Genomic DNA, 18,366 nt, shown 5'->3' on the forward strand with positions numbered 1-18,366 from the left:
GCGGAAACTGGACCAGGCACCCCAAGGAAAGGGTAAATGAAAAATTTTAATTGTTTTTTACTTTGCCTTATTGTGTGTACTGTACGTTGATTTACAATGTTTCATCTGATGATGACCTATCTACTCATCTAACCCCAACTGTGTAGCTAAGAGACAGTGTAATGTACCAGGAGTGGAGACAGGTATGACACCGAGCACAGGAAGAGCACTCACTTTGCAGCCCCCTAGTAGATTTCAGCTGCAAATTCCCCTATTTACTGGAGTTGTTGGATGTAAAGGTATTACCACAATTTGTTTATGATTAAATACTTCAATCTTTTGTGCATGAAGTGCTCCTTGAGGAAAATGTGCACCAAATAAATTTGCATGGCGAACAGTTTCTGAGGGAGCATGGAGGAACTCCGGAACCTTATTCCGGGGAACACAGGTGGACTCCCACGTCACATAGGGTTCTGAAAATTCTGACACTTACACTACTATGGGAGTCCTATAGAAGCCAACTTTACAGTTATAATGGTCTGCTTGCATGGCTTAGGCAACACCCAGCTTTGCATCAGTCATGCCAAATGATAGATTGTTGAGTCTGCAGCATATGCTACATTTCAATAATAATTTACACTCTTGGGAAGAATAGAGTGGTTTGTGAGTCAATAATCCAAATCAAAGCCGGCTGCAGTTCAAGCAGTGCATACAAAGCAAACAAGCTTATTACAGCACCAAGCTACATATGCTCTGCAAGAGATTAGCTAGTTATGTGTACAGTTTGAAAGTATATACTGGGATGGACTCCAATATAAATCCTATGGGCTGCCCTTCCATGTTAGGAATTGATGAGACGTTAGTGAATAAGTTATTGGGTAGATTTATGGGATATTGCACAATCACTCTTTCATAAAGGTTACACCCTTCAGATTGGCAGCTCCTATACAGGCGTTTCACTGTTGAGCTTGCTGTACAATGTTGACACTGTGAACTGCAGTACCATTCATAGTCACTGCAAAGGATTCCCTTAAGCACTTGTTTGTAAAAAGCTCCAAAAAGGCCAGAGCAATGCATTACGTTGTAACCCACTGCTAACTATCAAATTCAAAAAATTGCCAACAAGTATATGTGCTCACTACAGTTCACAATGAGAGTACTTTTCCAGTCATGTATAGAAGACAATTGGCAAAGGTATAAAAGCCAAACAGTATACTTGAATATCACAAGTACATGGGTAAAGTAGATATAAATCACTGGGAGCTTCAGCAATATACCACAAGTTGTGACACTTGTTCATGGTATGAGAAGTTAGAGACCCAACAAATCAACTAATCAGTATTCAATACATATGTTGCCTATTATCAGACTACCATGGGTGAAGTGAAGCCCTTCCTTGACTTTCAGTGGTTTTATAGCTGTAGAAGCAGTAACTTCTAAATCATCTGTTGTAGAGGATGTTGCAAGGCTGCAGAATTCACCCTTTTCTGCAACAAAGAAAATGAATCAATCATAACGCCAATGCAGTTTGCTATAAGCAAGGAAAGAAGCTGGATAGACTTTAATATTGCCCCAAGTGCCCATCTCAGCCAGGCCTGTGTTTTCCAATTTGTTTCGCTTTGTACCGCACAAAAGTGAAGTTCTGGACATCTGACTGAATTGGAGCAGTCAGATTAATAGTTAGTATTAGTTAGTATGTACCTCTAAATGACTGTGCACACATACATTCCACGGCCCATTACCGGACTAGTTGCTAGCCTTTCAAATTGTTCAGTTTCAGTTGGAAAATCATCTTAATAGTTCTCGACCAAAGCATTAGCATACTCCAAGACTGTTTTTCATCCGAAATTAGAATTGAGCCACTTTGTCTTTACTGATTCCAGTAAATCGGTACACATTGGTCGTGCGTGTTGACTGCTTGCCACCTTAATCTTCCCTCAAAACATGGCGGATGTTCTGTATGCTGTATTACATCTACATTTCAGCTAATGTGCTGTACATAACAGTGGATGAGACATGTGCCATGTTTTGATGGACCCTCGTCTGTCAAGCCTTAAAGCCCTTATTATTTTTAGTAGTGCTCTTCAGGGAACCTTGGATAACTTAGGAGAGTCTGCCCCTGCATGTGTACCCCACCTTGCAAATCTAGACATGCTTAAGTCCTCTGTGGAATGAGCCTTGGGTCATTGATGTACACCACCCAACTTCCTATCACACAGTAGAAGCTGGATTTAGCACAATAACTATGCTACAGTCTTCCAGAGCCCAAGCAAGCTGCCATGAGGATGTTAACAAAGGTTCACCTGGCACTTGCATGTTATTGAACAAGACTCTGAGTGAGACAGAGACATGAAGAGGTAGTCCATATTAACCTAGGCTTGTTTTCGTAAGGTCTTCTGTAGGTAGAAGGCAGATGGTCAAAGTAGGATTGACCCTCAGATCACTGCATCACCACTACTCACATCAGTCATACTTGTAACCTTCTGCTACCTTCCCCCTCTGTTAAAATATGGTGGATTCTCCATCTTCAGCATTACAAGTACATTAGTCAATACAATGCACATAATGGTTGATGGAATATGTGCCACGGAATATGCGTGCCAAAGTACCCTGTCTGCCAAACCCTATGGCCTTTTTATATTTCTGGAAATGTTCTTTATGGAACTTAGAAGAATCTATCCCAGCATGTTTACACCACTTTTAAAATGTAGATGTACTCACACTGTCTTATGAATAATCCTCAAGGAATCCTCTGACACTCCCACCATACTACCCTGCAGTGGAAGGAGTTGGATTTGATGCAATGAGTGTGCTAAAGGTGCATGAAAGATATTTCGTTCTAAGCAGGCTGCCAGTGAGACATGTTAGTAAAGGTTCACCTGGCACCCTTACAGTATTAGTCAGGACTCAGAGTAAAATAACCTAAACTTGGTTCAATTGAGATCTCTGATTGTCAAGGTAGGAGTGACATACAGAACACTGCACCCACCAGTACACTGCAAATATGATGGCCTGTGTGCAGTGGCGATTGTTTGGCAGTTGGCTGGAGTATGTGTGGCTGTTGAATGGGGTTTTGTGTGGCTGTTGGATGGCAGTATGTGTGTAGTGGTTTCCAGGAGGTGTGTTGTAAAGAAATTGGCTGGTGACTTGGTGAGTGCCTGTGTGACTGCTGTTTCAGTCCTATTGGTGTATGAATGTGATGGGCTCCTGAATGGTGCCGGTTTGTTGATGTGAGTGGTGTGTTGTACTGAACCCACTGCTGTCAGTTAATGGCTTTGTGTTTGGAGCATGAAATACCTGTGGATGGGTTACTGTTTTTTTTTCGGGAGAAGAGTGGGAATGCAGGGTGGAAGTAATTGTATGGATCCCTGCCAATTCCAGAACTTTTCCCTCACAGAAATATGAGCAAAATGTTTGATTTTTGCCTACATTTAAAGTATGCAGGGCAAGAGGGGTAGGAAAACAGAGTGGGGTTCAGTTCATACAAGTCACCCTCAACTTGTCTCCCCTGGGTGACTAGTTTTCAAATATGTCTCGATTTAGTAGGTTTTCCTGGGTGATGGCTGAGTCGGGGCCCAAATACCACAGATACTCACATCGGTAAAATGGGTCAATTATCACAGGCAAACAACATTGCATTTTGGGGCCTATTGTGTTGCAGGCACTATGCCCTAACACACGAGTAGGGTACCATTCTTATGAGGAAAATGGTAGGAAAGCTGTGTGGTAGGAACTCAAGAACTTTTCCTCACAGATATGTGAGGAAAATGTATAATTTTAGCAAATGTTTGAGATTTGCAAGGGGCACAGAGTGGAGTCTTTGCACATCACAGCAACCTGGACTCCCAGTGGTGTCAAGTTTTCAGAAATGTCTGGGTTTGGTAGATTTACCTGGGTGGCAGCCGTGCCCCTGTCTATGCATTGCATAAATGGATAATTTTGTATGATGAAGATATGATATCTCCATTTTGCAAGTTGGGCTCTTTCCTGTGGGGCAAATAAGCCCATCCACAGAAGTGGGATGCTATTAAAAAACACGATTAAGCACTTAACAGGAATTATTACATATTTATTGAGAGTGGAAAATGCACAACATTATAAAAGCTAAATAAATATGGAATATTATTCACAAAGAGAGATTACACCAGTAGCTGAGGTATATTTATCTACATTCCTACAAACAACACGAAATGAATAAATATGTTTGAAAATGTGTTATGGTATACACTGTCTGTCTCAACTAAGGATGGCAATGTTTTATAGATACTTAAGAAACATATCCTAATAATTTATCATTGAAACATGTTCTATATTAGTTTGTAAGACAAACCTATAGTTTTAAAAAAATGCATATGTATCCATATGTGTGCATATTTAGTTTAGAGTTAATGCAATTTTATATTACTTTTGCTCATTTAATTTATTTAACGTTTTGTATTTATATACATAGAAACCAAAACTGTTACAGAAAGGTATGAATAAACATTCTTTAAGGTATTATATCACACACAATGCAAGTTATATTTTAACAACATACCCTTCGAGTAAAAAAAAAGGTTTTTATAATTAACAAATATTATTAAGTAGCTCGAGATGTTGAATGAAAGTAGGCTATGATTCCATGCTAATAATTCAGTTGTCGCGGGCTCCATTGTTGAACAGATGGTTGCATTTTCATGAATCAGTAAACAAACTCACGAATCACTAGACAAACAAAAGTGTTTAAATGAACAAAAAAGAGACAACAAAAATGTCACTCCAAATGCGTTTATTTACAGGCTAGTTGGTGGCAAAGCTCACAAAAAATCGCCGTCTTCTGTTTGGGGAATATTGTTACTCTGAAGATTACTACAGCCAGTTGTTATGCAGTTACCAGGTGGTCCCCTTCCACCGGTGTAACCCTGCAGCCCAGGCTGGCCCATGTGTCCACGTGGACCCTCAAGACCGGGTGTGCCATCAAATGCAAGTCCGGTTCTTCCTCTCTCACCTAGCAAAGCGGAGGAGAAAATAAACAGCATGTGAATTAATTCACACAGTTATTCCTGTGCACTGTGCGTAAGTGAAAGAAGAAAGGCAAACTGCCACTCTGTAACAATCAACCAGTCTTCAAGAAGACACAATTAACACGAGGAAACAAAGCAAAAAGCCAACAGGCATGTTTACTTGAACGGCTTTGTAGGCGGCAGGTGTGTAAGTGCTACATACTACTGATAGTTGATGCTACAAAACAAGGACTCTATCACTTATGGCACACATTCTCAGAGAGACCACTGCACCTTTTTCCTAATCATTGCCTTCTATTTCACAGCCCTTTATGATTGGTCTCGTCAATCCATTGCCCATTGTGGGTGTATGATACCTTCACTGGTTACCTGGTCTTACAGGAAACCCAATAAAAACGTTTGCGAATGATTTTTAAGTCACTATTAAAAAAATACTCTTTGTGGATTAGCTACAAAGGATACTTAAGATGTAGTCACACAAACCAGAATGGTGAATAATTGGCCCAGTGAAGAAAGGATCAGCGAGCTCAAGGGAAGTGCAATTTGTGTAAATCTCAAATAAGACAAGTCAAAATATGCTGCCTGGACAAAATCTTAGAGAATCTCTGAGCAAAACTCTGAATTCCAATGACCAGATCGTTTCCCACTGCATCAAAGGAGAAATTACCCATACCTGAAGTCCATTTTGAAATCTACAATAGAAAGCGCCATTGCGAGAAACAAGTCCGCTGTTCCGTGAACCGCGGTCTGGTAGACAGAGGTAAACATGTTTCAGTAGGGGTAACATTTCTCACCATATGCCTTCACCATAATCAGTGACCTGCAGGTTACAAGTATGACTGTCCGGTGAGGTGACCTAAGTCTTAAATCACAAATTAGGTAAATTTAATTTGGTAACAGTAACAGCTGATATTTACGGCTCTTAGATGTGGTAGATATATGCTAAGCTGATGTCTGAAAGGGTACTCATTCAGCGTATACGCTTGTCAAAGTTTTATGGCATTAGGGTAAAAATAAAGCAAAAGCGCCAGAGTGAAAAACTACCCAAAAGTCCAGTTCATAACAGCTTTATGGAAGATGGGCAGTAAAGTAATAGCATGAAGATTGAAATGAAGGGTTTCCAGAGACAAGGAATAAGATTGATGAAGGTACACGCTCAAAGACAGGCTTTTTGAACTTGAGTATTCTCAAGAGGTCGTGTGACGATGGCAGAGCCCTCTCATACTAATAATGTAGAGGTGAATTCAGTGTTGATGTATGAATACTAGAAACAGAACTGTGGATCATTCAAAAGACCTTAAAGTAAATTTTATATTTCACCCTTGCAGGTAATTCATGAGCATTTTTGGTCAGATACAAAATGGTTGGTATACTTTAGAGTAGTATTTTACACTCATTCTAATAAATGCTTATGGGGGTTCTTCTATAGACCAAATTCCTTCATGGCCCGCAAATTAGGACTCTAGGGCCCAAAGGGAGTCAGCCTGAGCTGCTACTTTACTACACAATCTCCCATTCCACAATAGATATTCTGCACTTACTCAGTCTGCTCCTTTGGACTGAGAAATGACAAATTGCTCTGCTCCTCCCATGATTAGGCCATGTGATACCTTAAATAGTCATACTGTTGGTAACATTGATTCATGTGACCCTAATCCTTCTGGATATTGTTGTACCACTCTAGGCATTGGTGTGGCTTAAGTACCAAAATTGGATCATGGAATGTGGCTGTCTTGTGTTCCAAAATGAGTAACCCCCATTGGGTAGATCTTATTCGCAGTTATGATATTATTGAAGTGCAAGACACCTGGATGCCAATCGTGCCATATAGAAGTCTGCATCTCCTACTTTACACCAGTAACCCCAGGGCTTTTTAATAAGGCTAAGGGTGGTTTATTAACTTTGATATCTACTGCATTCCCCGGCTGTGTCAGAAGAACGGACTTAAGTTCTTGTAAGTTTCAATTCCTTTGGTTGGAATATTGCTCCAAGAATTTCTTGCTCATTATTATATAGTTGCTTTGCCATTATCAATGCTGCAAGCAGGGAGCTAGATAGTTTCTCCACACACTCTGGGGTTGGTTTCTCTATTTTATGGATGGGTGATTTTAATATTTGTTGCTGTAACCGTGCTGCAACAGCATCTTGTGGCCTAAGCGAAATTCACGGTGAACCATTAATGCTCTTTACTCACAGCTCTCATGGGGAACCTCTAAACGCAGTCATAGCTAAGTACCAACTGTATTTTACTTTTGATTCTTTTGTTGGCTCCCCTGTTTTAAAGCCAACTTACACGTGCAGAGATTCCCTCAGTATTATTGATTGAATTTTCTTTACAGATGATTATTTAGGACTTCTTATAGAGTATGATGTTCAATGACCATAATCTTCTTGCCAATTTCCTTTCAAGTTACATATGCCTTTTGGGTTGCTGCAAGGTATCTGTCCCTTTTGTCGCCACTTAAAACAAAGATGTTTTACAGACATGGGACAGGATTGCTAAACTACAGCTGCTTAACAGTATTGTGAAAATTAATAGGGAGGCGGGATGTTGATGGTGAACCCACTGAAATTATATTATGCTTTGATTCCCTGTGTACCTCAATTGGGGAGGTCCTTACCATTCAGGTTGTGAACCGTCTGCAGGAACCATCTAGATGGTTTGACTCCAACTGCTCTAAAACACAGGCCGCTCTACTAACACCTATCAAAATGATCCCATGAGATGCTGAACTGGATAGGTTGTGCCGTTTATCATACAGGTCAGCATTAGACTTCAGAAAGAGTGAGATTAGAACTGAGTCTTGTGAGTCGCTGATAGCAGCCTGTAATCTGAAGGACTCTCTGCAATTCTGGAAAATGATAGATAGCCCCTTTTTAAAAGACCATGCCAAGGCAGAGACTGGAACGGTGATTGACCCTGATGGATGGGTTGAGCATTTAAAGAGGGTTATGAAAAATTTAAATCGTTAAATCATCTCGGTGGCATCATGGTAGGAGACTCACTGGCACTTGACATTGGAATGACGATTTAGTTGAATGAAGTTACAGTGGCCATAAATAGGTGCCCTGTAAGGAAAGCACCTGACCCAGACAGGATTCCTGCAGATTTATGTAAAGATAACAATCATTTTCGGGCACCGAGTCTAATTAATTTTTTTATTTCATCTCTAAGATAGGCCCGCCAAAGTCCTGGTCGCATTCAGTCACGGTGCCCATATTCAAGAAGGGAGGTAGAAGTAGTCCAACACTTTACCGACCCATCTCCTTGATGAATTCAATAGCAAAGATTATGGGCAGAGTAATTTTGGATTGATTAGAGGCTGGGGCCCAGGAAAACAATACTGTGTCTGAGCTTTGATATGGATTTCGGGTGGAAAGGCACTGTTGAACTATGCGTATATCTACAGCTAATTATTGACACACTATGGCTTAGTAAGGACATGTTTATCTAGCTTTCATGGATGTAAAGTTCGCTTTTGATCATGTAAATCCCACCAACCCCTGGCCCATCCTGACAGACTTGGGAGTTGAAGCTAATATTGCCAACTTCCTTAGAGAGCTCCACATTGAGATTTCAGACAGGTAAAGTTTGGTTCCATGGGAAAACCAGTGAATGATTTCTGCTTATTAAGGGTATTCAACAGGGCTGTGTTTTGTCCCCAATTTTGTTTTCTCTTTATATAAATGGTTTAAAACAACATCTGGTCAACTTAAATGCAGATGTGCCACATATAGATTCTCCTGCAGTCACTGTACTACTTTACACAGATGACCCTGTCTTAATCGCCAGGATGAAGTTTGGGTTACAGAAGCTCCTTGATAATTCTGTGAACTTTATGTATGGACTGGAGTTAACAGTGAATCAATCCAAAACCCATTTTCTAACTTATGGGTCAAGGTCAAATAGGGAAAAGTCTTTTTTTATTCTACCAAAATTGTGCCCTATACAACTTTTCCCTATGTTGGCATACTTTGAACATAGTGCATAGAATCAACTTGGTGTTGCTACAGCAGCCATGTTAGACCACACTGTAGAGGTGGTTTTCAAGTTTATGAAAAACCTTGGATCAAAGACCATTAAGGAGGTTGCAATGGTATATAAAGCCAAAAGCCTAACCATCATAACTTTTGGCTCTAGTCTTTGGGGGCTAAACACTTTACAGCCATTCAGAAAGTTTCGAATGCTTGTTTGAAAAGATTGTTGGGGGTTCCTCAAAGCATCACTTCCTATATAACCCACACAGAACTTGGTCATGATTATGTTAATGATCTTATTAGACTTCAACCTTCTTCTGTGGCTATCTATCTGGACAAAGCCAGAGACTTATCTTTGTCATAGTGTGATCAGGGATCGTATGAAGTTGGATAAGGCTGTCAGTGTCCCTGGCTAATGTACATAAAGCATGTGAGCTACAGCTTGGGCTTTCCTGAATTAGAAACTAGTCCAGAGACCATTTTGTCGACTTTTAAAAAGCCCTAAAAGATCATTTTGGGAGCTGGACCAGGAATGGAAGAAACTGTGCTGAGAAAGCTAAAAGTTATTTTTGTCTGTACAGTCCTCTAAACTATGGGCGTGTCATTGAACGATACCACATATGGGGAAACAATAATTACCAGAGGGTTTTGCTGACTAGGTTAAGAATATGCACTTTACACTTTATGGCTGCTTAACCAGATCCAGCCAGGCATCCAATTACTCTTGATGTGTCCCCAAATGATGATTATTCTTCAGAGTCCACCTGGCTTTTAATGATATTTAGTACATTTTATTCTAGTTTTAGGAAATCTATTGTATTGCCACTTTTAAAGGATATTGATGTCAGACATTATAGGTTATGATTTCATCGCAATCTTTTCCATCTCTTAGTGTATGTTTGATAATTGTGAATTATATACAATGCGTAATTAAGCTTAGGAAATTCGGCCTTCAGAGAAATGTGTTTGACTGATGGCTAGATGCATTTTTATACTTCATATTTTCCTATGTTCTAAACTTGATATTATCTTGTTATATCCCATATAGGTTATATCCCATATAGATACTATAACATAGGCTTTGGTAAACTCGTTACCCTTCACCGGTATTCTCTCCCTACATTACACATGTCACGGTTTACAGGAACTGACCTTTTACCTAGATATTACACTGTATTCAGAACGCAGGTTTTCCCTAGTTCAAAATCTCATACATTATGCATGAGGGTTCTTGGAAGCACAGCAGGACTGCCATCTCCTGTATAAAATCTATGTACAATGTTCATGCCCGACGTCATCCTTAGGCCGACACAGTCATACAGCAAGGTAGGACCCCTGGGGAGACCTATGGGTATATATACATCACATCAGGCTAAGATAGTTAGAGGAGATTGAGACTTCCCAGCCGACGCACTGACCAGAGATGCTGAGGTTCCTGCATGCGGACGCTCCAGCTCGTAGTGGTCTAACATCGCCCGCGGGATGTACAACTCGAGACCAGGACGGGGTCCCACTTAAGGTAATGGGGTTGACTAGATCCTAGAGGAATTCTTGGCTTAACACCTACACCCATGCTAGGTACACCTACATAGATAGGCATCATAGGAGTACGCATCATTTATCATGTGTTTTACATTCTTGTGCGTATTCATGATTTTCGTAAGGTGGTAGAACTATACTGTGAGATCTGGGGGTTGCTAGTTGGCAATGATATTCACCTTTGTCCAAATAGGGACCGTTACTTCTAAGTCAATATAAGGGGATTACACTCCTTAATAACCCCTGCTCACCCCCTTGGTAGCTTGGCACGAGCAGACAGGCTTATCTCAGAGGCAGTGTGTTAAGCATTTGTGAATATACACAGTAACACAGTGATAACAGCACAGATGGACACAACACAGGTTTAAAAAAAATAAGTATTCTTTATATAGACTTAAACACAAGACCACAAACAACAAAAATCCACAATAGTACACTTAAGATTGCTTAAAAGATGATTAAAGTCTCTTAGCTCAAGTTTTTGGTAAATGCGACAAAGTTCTCAACAAAGTACCTGGATGCATAACGCAAAGTGAACAAACGGTTCGCAAAAGGGGAGATGCGTCACCTCCATGAACCGGGGTAACGGTTGCGACACGCTTCTCCATTGATGGGGCCTTGATGCGATGCGATGATCAGGTTGCGATGCGAGAAGATGGCGCCCTTGATGCGGCGATGTGATGACGCCCTGGCAGCCTCTGTACTTTGGAGACAGGACAGGTCCTGCAACACGCTTCTCCAGTGATGCGATGGTGGCTCTCTCGATGGCGTCACGCTTCCCTGGTGATGCGACAGCAGGCAGCTTAGATGAACACACGCTTCCGGGGAGATGCGGCGAAGGCTCGCTTCTCCGGTGTTGCGATGATTTTAGCTGGTGGGACGACACGCTTCTTCTTGCTGCGTCACGCTTCCAGCTCCCAGCAACACGCAAGTGACTGGAGTTTGAATTCCCAGCAAGGAAATTCAGGAGGGACCTGGAGGTGAAGTCTGTTGTCCCTGAGACCTCAGCAGGAGGCAAGCACAGTTCAAGCCCTTGGAGAATATTCTGTAGATGAAAGTCCTTAAAAAGTTCCTTCTCCTTTCCCTTGGCAATGAACAACCACTGCAGGCCACCCCAGCAAACAGCACCCTGGCAGAGGGGCAGTCCAAACTCCTGCAGCTTCCTTGGTTCTTCTCCTTGGCAGAAAGGTTTCTTGTTCCAGAAGTGATCTAATTTCTTGGGATCAGGGTCCCAATATTTATACCCCAAAATCCTTTGTTCTCTGAAGGCAGAAAGTCCAAACCAGTTCCTGAGCACTTTGTTTACATGTCTCTCTTCTTCCTTTCACTGTGCAGGGCAGAGACATCAGCTGCCCCACAGGAGGTCGAGCCAGCACAGGGGAGGGAACATACAACTCTGGAGCACTCTGTTGACATGATTCCTCCTCTCCTTTCACAGTGCAAAGCAGAGACATCAGACAAGCCACAGGGTGTGGAGCCAGCATTGTAGAGGGAAAGCCCAGCTCTATTCAGGTCCCAGGTGCAACTCCTCCCTCCCATCTAGATGCAGATCTCTCTATTCACCACTGGGCTGGCCCAGCCTGTCTCCTGGAATCCCCCAGCCCTGTCACTCACAAACCCAGACAAGGAATACACAACCCAGCAGAGGCAGGCTCAAATTGTTAGGCAAGCAAATACCTACTTTCTAAAAGTGATATTTGCAAACACAGAATATTAAAATAAACTTTACTAAAATATGTACTTTACTATTCTGAGTTCAGGCATACTAAATTCGAATTTCTACCATGTTCCCTGAGTCAGTTAGGATTATAAGAATGTAATAATCTAATTGCCCATTCTAGCCTATGAGAACAGGTAGCCTTCAATAGTGAAAAACAAAAATGGCTGTAATTCACCATTAGAACATGCTACACACACCAGAGCATGCCCTACCTTATACTTACAATGCACCCTGCCCTTTGGCCTACCATAGGGGTGTCTAATATGAGGCAAAGGGAAGGTTTAGGGACTGGCAAGTTGGTGCACTTGGCTAAGTGGACATGGCAGTGCTAGACTGCACATAGGCCTTGCAATGGCAGGCCTGAGACACACTTTACAAGCTGCTTCAGTCGGTGGCACAACCAGTGCTGCAAGCCCACCAGCAGCATTTGATTTACAAGCCCTGGGCACACATGGTGCACTGTACTAGGGGCTGACAGATAATTCAAATAACCCAATCATGGAATAACCAATTAGTATATCAATTTAAAATAGGGAGCACTTGCACTGTGGCACTGATTAGCAGTGGCACAGTGCCCAAAGCATAAAACCAGCAAAAACATATCAAAACAGAGGAGGAAATCCGTCAAAAATGGAAGGGAGACTCACGCCAATCATGTCAGGTCAAACACGTGTCCCCTTCAGCTGAAATGTGGGGAGAACTACCCTTCGCCTTGGGAGTTCTCTTCACTAAGGCAGAAAAATCTGGACAGACCATCAGCGTTGCGTGTTCTGCATCAGGGCGGTGTTCCACCGTAAAGTCCATACCCTGTAGGGAAATGAACCATCTCAACAACTTTGGGTTCTCACCCTTAATCTGCATCAGCCATCTGAGGGGCCTGTGGTCTGTCGGAACCCGGAAGTGAGTGCCAAACAAGTATGGTCTCAGCTACTTCAGTGCCCAGACCACAGCAAATGCCTCACGCTCAATTGCACTCCACCTCTGTTCCCGTGGAAGTAACATCCTACTGATAAAGGCTACAGGTTGGTCTAGGCCCTCTTCATTAATCTGTGATAGAACAGCCCCACACCATGCTCTGAAGCATCTGTCTGTACAATGAATTCTTTTGAGAAGTTGGGCGCCTGAAGCACGGGTGCTGTGCACATGGCAGTCTTCAGGGCGTCAAAAGCCTTCTGACAGGTGTCAGTCCAGTTCACTTTCTTGGGCTGCTTCCTGGAAGTCAGCTCCGTCAAGGGTGCAACAATGTTCCAATACCCCTTGACAAACCACCTGTAGTACCCCATGAGTCCTAAAAAGTCTCTCACCTGTGTCTGAGTCTTTGGGGGTTCCCATGCCAGGATGGTATCAATCTTGGGTAGTAGGGGCGCCACCTGGCTGCTTCCTACCTGGTGACCCAAGTACACAATCGAGCCCTGCCCGATCTGGCACTTACTTGCTTTGATCGTGAGGCCTGCCCTTTGGAGTGCCATCAACACTTCCCAGAGGTGCTGCAAATGTTCCTACCAACTGGCGCTGAACACTGCAATGTCATCCATGTAGGCGGCACTGAAATCCTCCATCCCAGCCAACACCTGGTTGACCAACCTCTGAAAGGTGGCAGGTGCATTCTTCATCCCAAAGGGCATAACCCGGAATTGGTAGTGCCCATCTGGTGTGGAGAATGCTGACCTCTCCTTAGCCCCATCAGTCAAGGCGATCTGCCAGTACCCAGACGTCAAATCAAACGTGCTGAGGTACCGTGCAGCCCCTAACCAATCTATGAGCTCATCAGCTCTGGGGATGGGGTGTGCATCAGTCCTGGTGACTGAATCGAGCCCTCTGTAGTCCACACAGAACCGGAGTTCGGATGTGGCACCCGGCGAGGCAGCCTTTGGGACCAAGACCACTGGGCTGGCCCAAGGACTGTTTGAGGACACAATGACCCCTAATTTCCTCCTTAATGTAAGCCCTAACCTTTTCAGTCACTCTGTAAGCCTTTTGCTTCACAGGAGGACTGTCGCCAGTGTCCACATCATGGACGTACCACTCTGTGACTCCGGGAACCATTGAAAATAGATCAGAGAATTGCCCCAACAGCTGGCGACAATCTTGCTGCTGATCAGGGGTCAGTGTGGCAGAGAGGCTGACACCATCCACTGACCCATCTTGCTCTGTTGCAGATAGGAGGTCAGGAAGAGGCTCTGTCTCCTCCTCCACTCCATCATCTGTCGCTAGGAGCATGCCCACTTCGGACCTTTCTAAGTAGGGCTTTAAGCGGTTAACATGCAGGACCTGCAAGGGGTTCCTGGGAGACCACAATTTCACCAGATAAGTGACATCACTCTTGCACTCCACCACCTCATATAGACCAGTCCACCTGTCCTGGAGTGTACAAGGTTCCACCGGGGCCATGACCGAAACTTTCTGTCCAGGTTGAAGCTCAATCAGAGTGGCATTCTGATCGTACCACCGCTTCATCTCTTCCTGGCTGGCTTCCAGATTCGCCTGAGTGAGCTCTCTGAAACGCCGAGTCTGGTTCCTGAAGGCCAGCATGTAGCTATATACATCCTGGAGAGGTTTCCTGGGAGATTGCTACCAGCCTTCCTTGACCAAACTCAAAGGTCCTCTTACCGGGTGACCATACAATAGCTCAAAGGGGCTGAACCCTAAAGACTTTTGTGGCACCTCCCGGTAGGCAAACAGAAGGCATGGCAAGAGGACGTCCCACTTACGCCTCATTGGTTCTTCAAGACCCATGACCATGCCCTTAAGGGTCCGGTTCAATCTTTCAATGAGCCCATTACCTTGTAAGGAGTGGTGAACTTGTAGGTAACACCACACTCCTTCCACAGAGACTTCATATAATTGGAAATGAAGTTTGTACCTCGGTCAGACACAACCTCTCTGGGGTACCCCACATGGGAGAAGATCCCCATCAGTGCACGTCCCACCACGGGTGCCGTCACTGTCCTGAGCGGAATGGCTTCCGGGTACCGGGTAGCATGGTCCACCGTCGATCAGGATAAACCTGTTGCCCATGGCTGTCTTGGGGTCCAGTGGCCCCACAATGTCAATGCCCACCCGTTCAAAGGGGGTACTGACTACAGGGAAAGGTTGGAGAGGGGCCTTGTGCCTCCTTCCACTTTTCCCACTTGCCTGGCAAGTTTGACAGGTCCTACAATGTGTATCTGAACTCTTCCGCATCTGGGGCCAATAAAAGTGGAAGACAAGACTTTCAAAGGTCTTGTTCTGCCCCAGATGACCAGCCAAATAAGATCTTCAAAGTAATGATTCCATTTTCCTTAACCAAGGTTTTCCTGGGCAGTAGGCTCCTCACAGGTCTCACTTAGCTCTAAGTTATAAACTGATAGATTTATTGCTAGCTGTTGCTCTTCATTTAATAACATCCAATTGCAAACAAGCTCACAATGTTAGTTTTAGATCTTGGTGGAATGTCGCCTGATTTCATTATAGATTAGACACCAATCATTTCTCTTGACTACTTACTTATCCCATTCTAGCTTACCTGCAAATAAAACCATTACTGGGTCTGCTGAATTAAGGAAACCAACTTGAATTAATCCATCTGCCTTTTATCTTACTAAACCTTTATACAGTTTTTCAAATATGTATATGCAATACTCTTTCTCTTTTTCATAATGTCTACAGTTTCTGTTGCTATTATTTTTCATCTCTACTGTGTGGCTACATTTGTGTTCCCCCTATGTACCTAATACATTCCACAAATGCATAATTTCTCATATTTATATCTACTGCAATAGGTTTATTATTTACTGTGCATTCTATGTTATACTTATTAATCTTGCTGTATTTTATTACCTCTGCTTATGTTACTTATGGTTGGCTGTTTATTTTTCTTAGTAAATTCAAACTTAAAAAAAAGAGGACATGCGCAATAGAAATTCTTAATATGTAGCAAGAGAGCTAAGGGAAAACAAAGGCAGCATCACTAACCCACAGCTAGTGAAGCAGGGAAAGAGCGCGAGGGCACCAAAATACAACAGCATAAGGATCCCCATCAATGTAGGCACTCCTGAGTTTGAGAAAAAATTAGAGCTGATAGAAGAGAATGCCATGGTATCCCACCATCGGGAAAAAGGTAGGAACAGTCACGGAAAACAAAAGGGCCCATATCCAAGACAAAAGACAGTAACTAACAAAACAAAGCCAACCCAGACCACCCTTGAGTTTGCAGGAACCCGGCTACAAACAAGCACTATGCAACATACACAAAAGGGCCCAAGAAGAAACTACCGAAGGCATACCAAAGGGGAAGCCCGAAGCATGGATAACAGCATGACAGCAGATCAGTGTCCAAAATACAGAAGGGAAAGAGCTAGCCTAAGGGAACACGAATGTCAGAGTAAGAATACCCTACACAAAGACCTAGATCCAGCATGCCAATGAAGAAAAGCCTAAAAGTAAAATACAGGTGTACCTGTGCACATAAGAGCACAGGGGAGGCCAGGCAAGTGCAGGACTGTTAGAATACCAGGAAAGGGGGCTGAGAAGCTCTGGAACACCCAAAGCAAGGAACCAAACAGCCACAGCCAAGAGCAGATCCAACCCCTGCCCAGTGCACTTCCAGGAGCACCAGGCAAAGCACATGACTAGACCACAAACCAAAGAGGAGAGGTAGCCCAAGGCCATAACACAAATGTATACAATAGTAGGTGAAGCAGGCCTAAAGGGGAGATTACCAAAATCCAGAGGCCAAACAGTACAGGGTGCAAAAATTAAAATAACCATGTCCATGGCATCCCATGCCCTAAGCTCAAATTTCCAACATGTAACCACGAATGTATAGCCCCGGAGGAGCCACATTAGGCACAAGAATTAGGATCCATCAGAACGAGTGTGTCAAAGCAGCAGAGGATGACACCCCTTGTAGCAAAGACCAAAACAAGTACCATAGATCTGGGAGAGAAAGACAGTCCAAGAAGATACTAACACAGAGGGAGGAGGCAATTGCCACCAGAGGACATAAGCCCCAAATGAGTGGCAAACCAAAGTTACACATCCCTCTCAAAAGAGCTCAAAATTCAAGGGTGTATGGTGTTTAAGATCAAGAAGAAATAAGGGCCAAAAAGCATCACATTTCATGTCATGCATCCAGAAGCAAACCAGTAATAGTGGGAGAAGGGGGCAGCAAGAAGCGAGTAGCAGCCAGGGAGCCCAAATGGATAACATAAACTCCAAGATTGGCAAGATGCAAGGACATAGCGCACAAGGGTTGAGAACATACAGCAAGTAAGAAATACAAGCATGCAGCCTCAAGAATGAGGGCATCCACCTACAGGCCTGATGAGGGCAAAAGAGAAAGATCATGCGTTGAAACCCACAGACGAGACCTAGGCCGTGCCCTGTATTACATTTAGGAACCTACAAGAAGTCATCAATACCCGGAATGTAGCAACATAGGCAGGGGATGCACCAGGGTAAAAACTGATAAGGGGAACACATGGCCAGTCAAACCACCAAGGAGTGATGGCATCACCACACACTAAGATAAAAGCACCCTTCCCAGGATAACATTATGTCATAGCATAAAGCCCTTGTGACAGCCCTTATCACGCTGTAGGGCAAACAAGCAGGATGAGACAAATGCACTATAAAAACAGAAGCTCCATAAGAAGAACCAAAGGCAAATTGAAGAGGTCACAGTACCTCAACTCTCCCAGAATAAAGAAAGCGCAAATCCCGAGATAGAGGAGCAGGTGTTAGCTAAAAGGAACACATGGTTAATGACAACATGCTCCAAATTCAAGAGAATTAAGAAGAGCACAGAAACATGAGATCGAGAGGCACAAGGAAACCAGAGCAAAAGAGGGAGGAGTTGCCAGTTTGGAGTGAAAATGCAAACCCCCTTCACAGGCGCCACAAGAAGAGGGGAGTCACCCTCAAATCCAGATAGCATGGGGGTGGGCCAAAGCCCAAGCTAGAAGCCATCACCAACCCCTCGCAAGTGAAGGGGGAGTCACCAGTGAAAACCAAAAAAGCAACCTACAGGCACAGGGAGTGAATGGAGACCCCATCACAAAGTTAATCAGCACAATATGCCACACCATAACAAAAATGCTTAGCTCCTTGGCCAGCCCATGACACATATTAAAGCACATGGAACATAACAAAGGCAAACAACTCCCA

The 18,366-nt window shown here is 43.4% G+C and overlaps 1 protein-coding gene across 1 annotated transcript in view; it reads right to left on the reverse strand.

Annotated features, from left to right (window-relative positions):
* Positions 1-4,033: 4,033 nt before the first annotated feature.
* The window catches only part of COL21A1 (collagen type XXI alpha 1 chain), a 271,502-nt gene continuing 257,169 nt past the window's right edge, over positions 4,034-18,366 (reverse strand). Inside the window, exon 27 of the mRNA XM_086925214.1 lies at positions 4,034-4,966. Coding sequence (XP_086781340.1) covers positions 4,776-4,966 — 191 coding nt within the window. The 3' untranslated portion in view covers positions 4,034-4,775. The remainder of the gene's footprint in view (positions 4,967-18,366) is intronic.

The sequence above is a fragment of the Lissotriton vulgaris genome, chromosome 6 (genome assembly GCF_964263255.1).
Source record: "Lissotriton vulgaris chromosome 6, aLisVul1.2, whole genome shotgun sequence".
Classification (NCBI taxonomy): Eukaryota; Metazoa; Chordata; class Amphibia; order Caudata; family Salamandridae; genus Lissotriton; species Lissotriton vulgaris.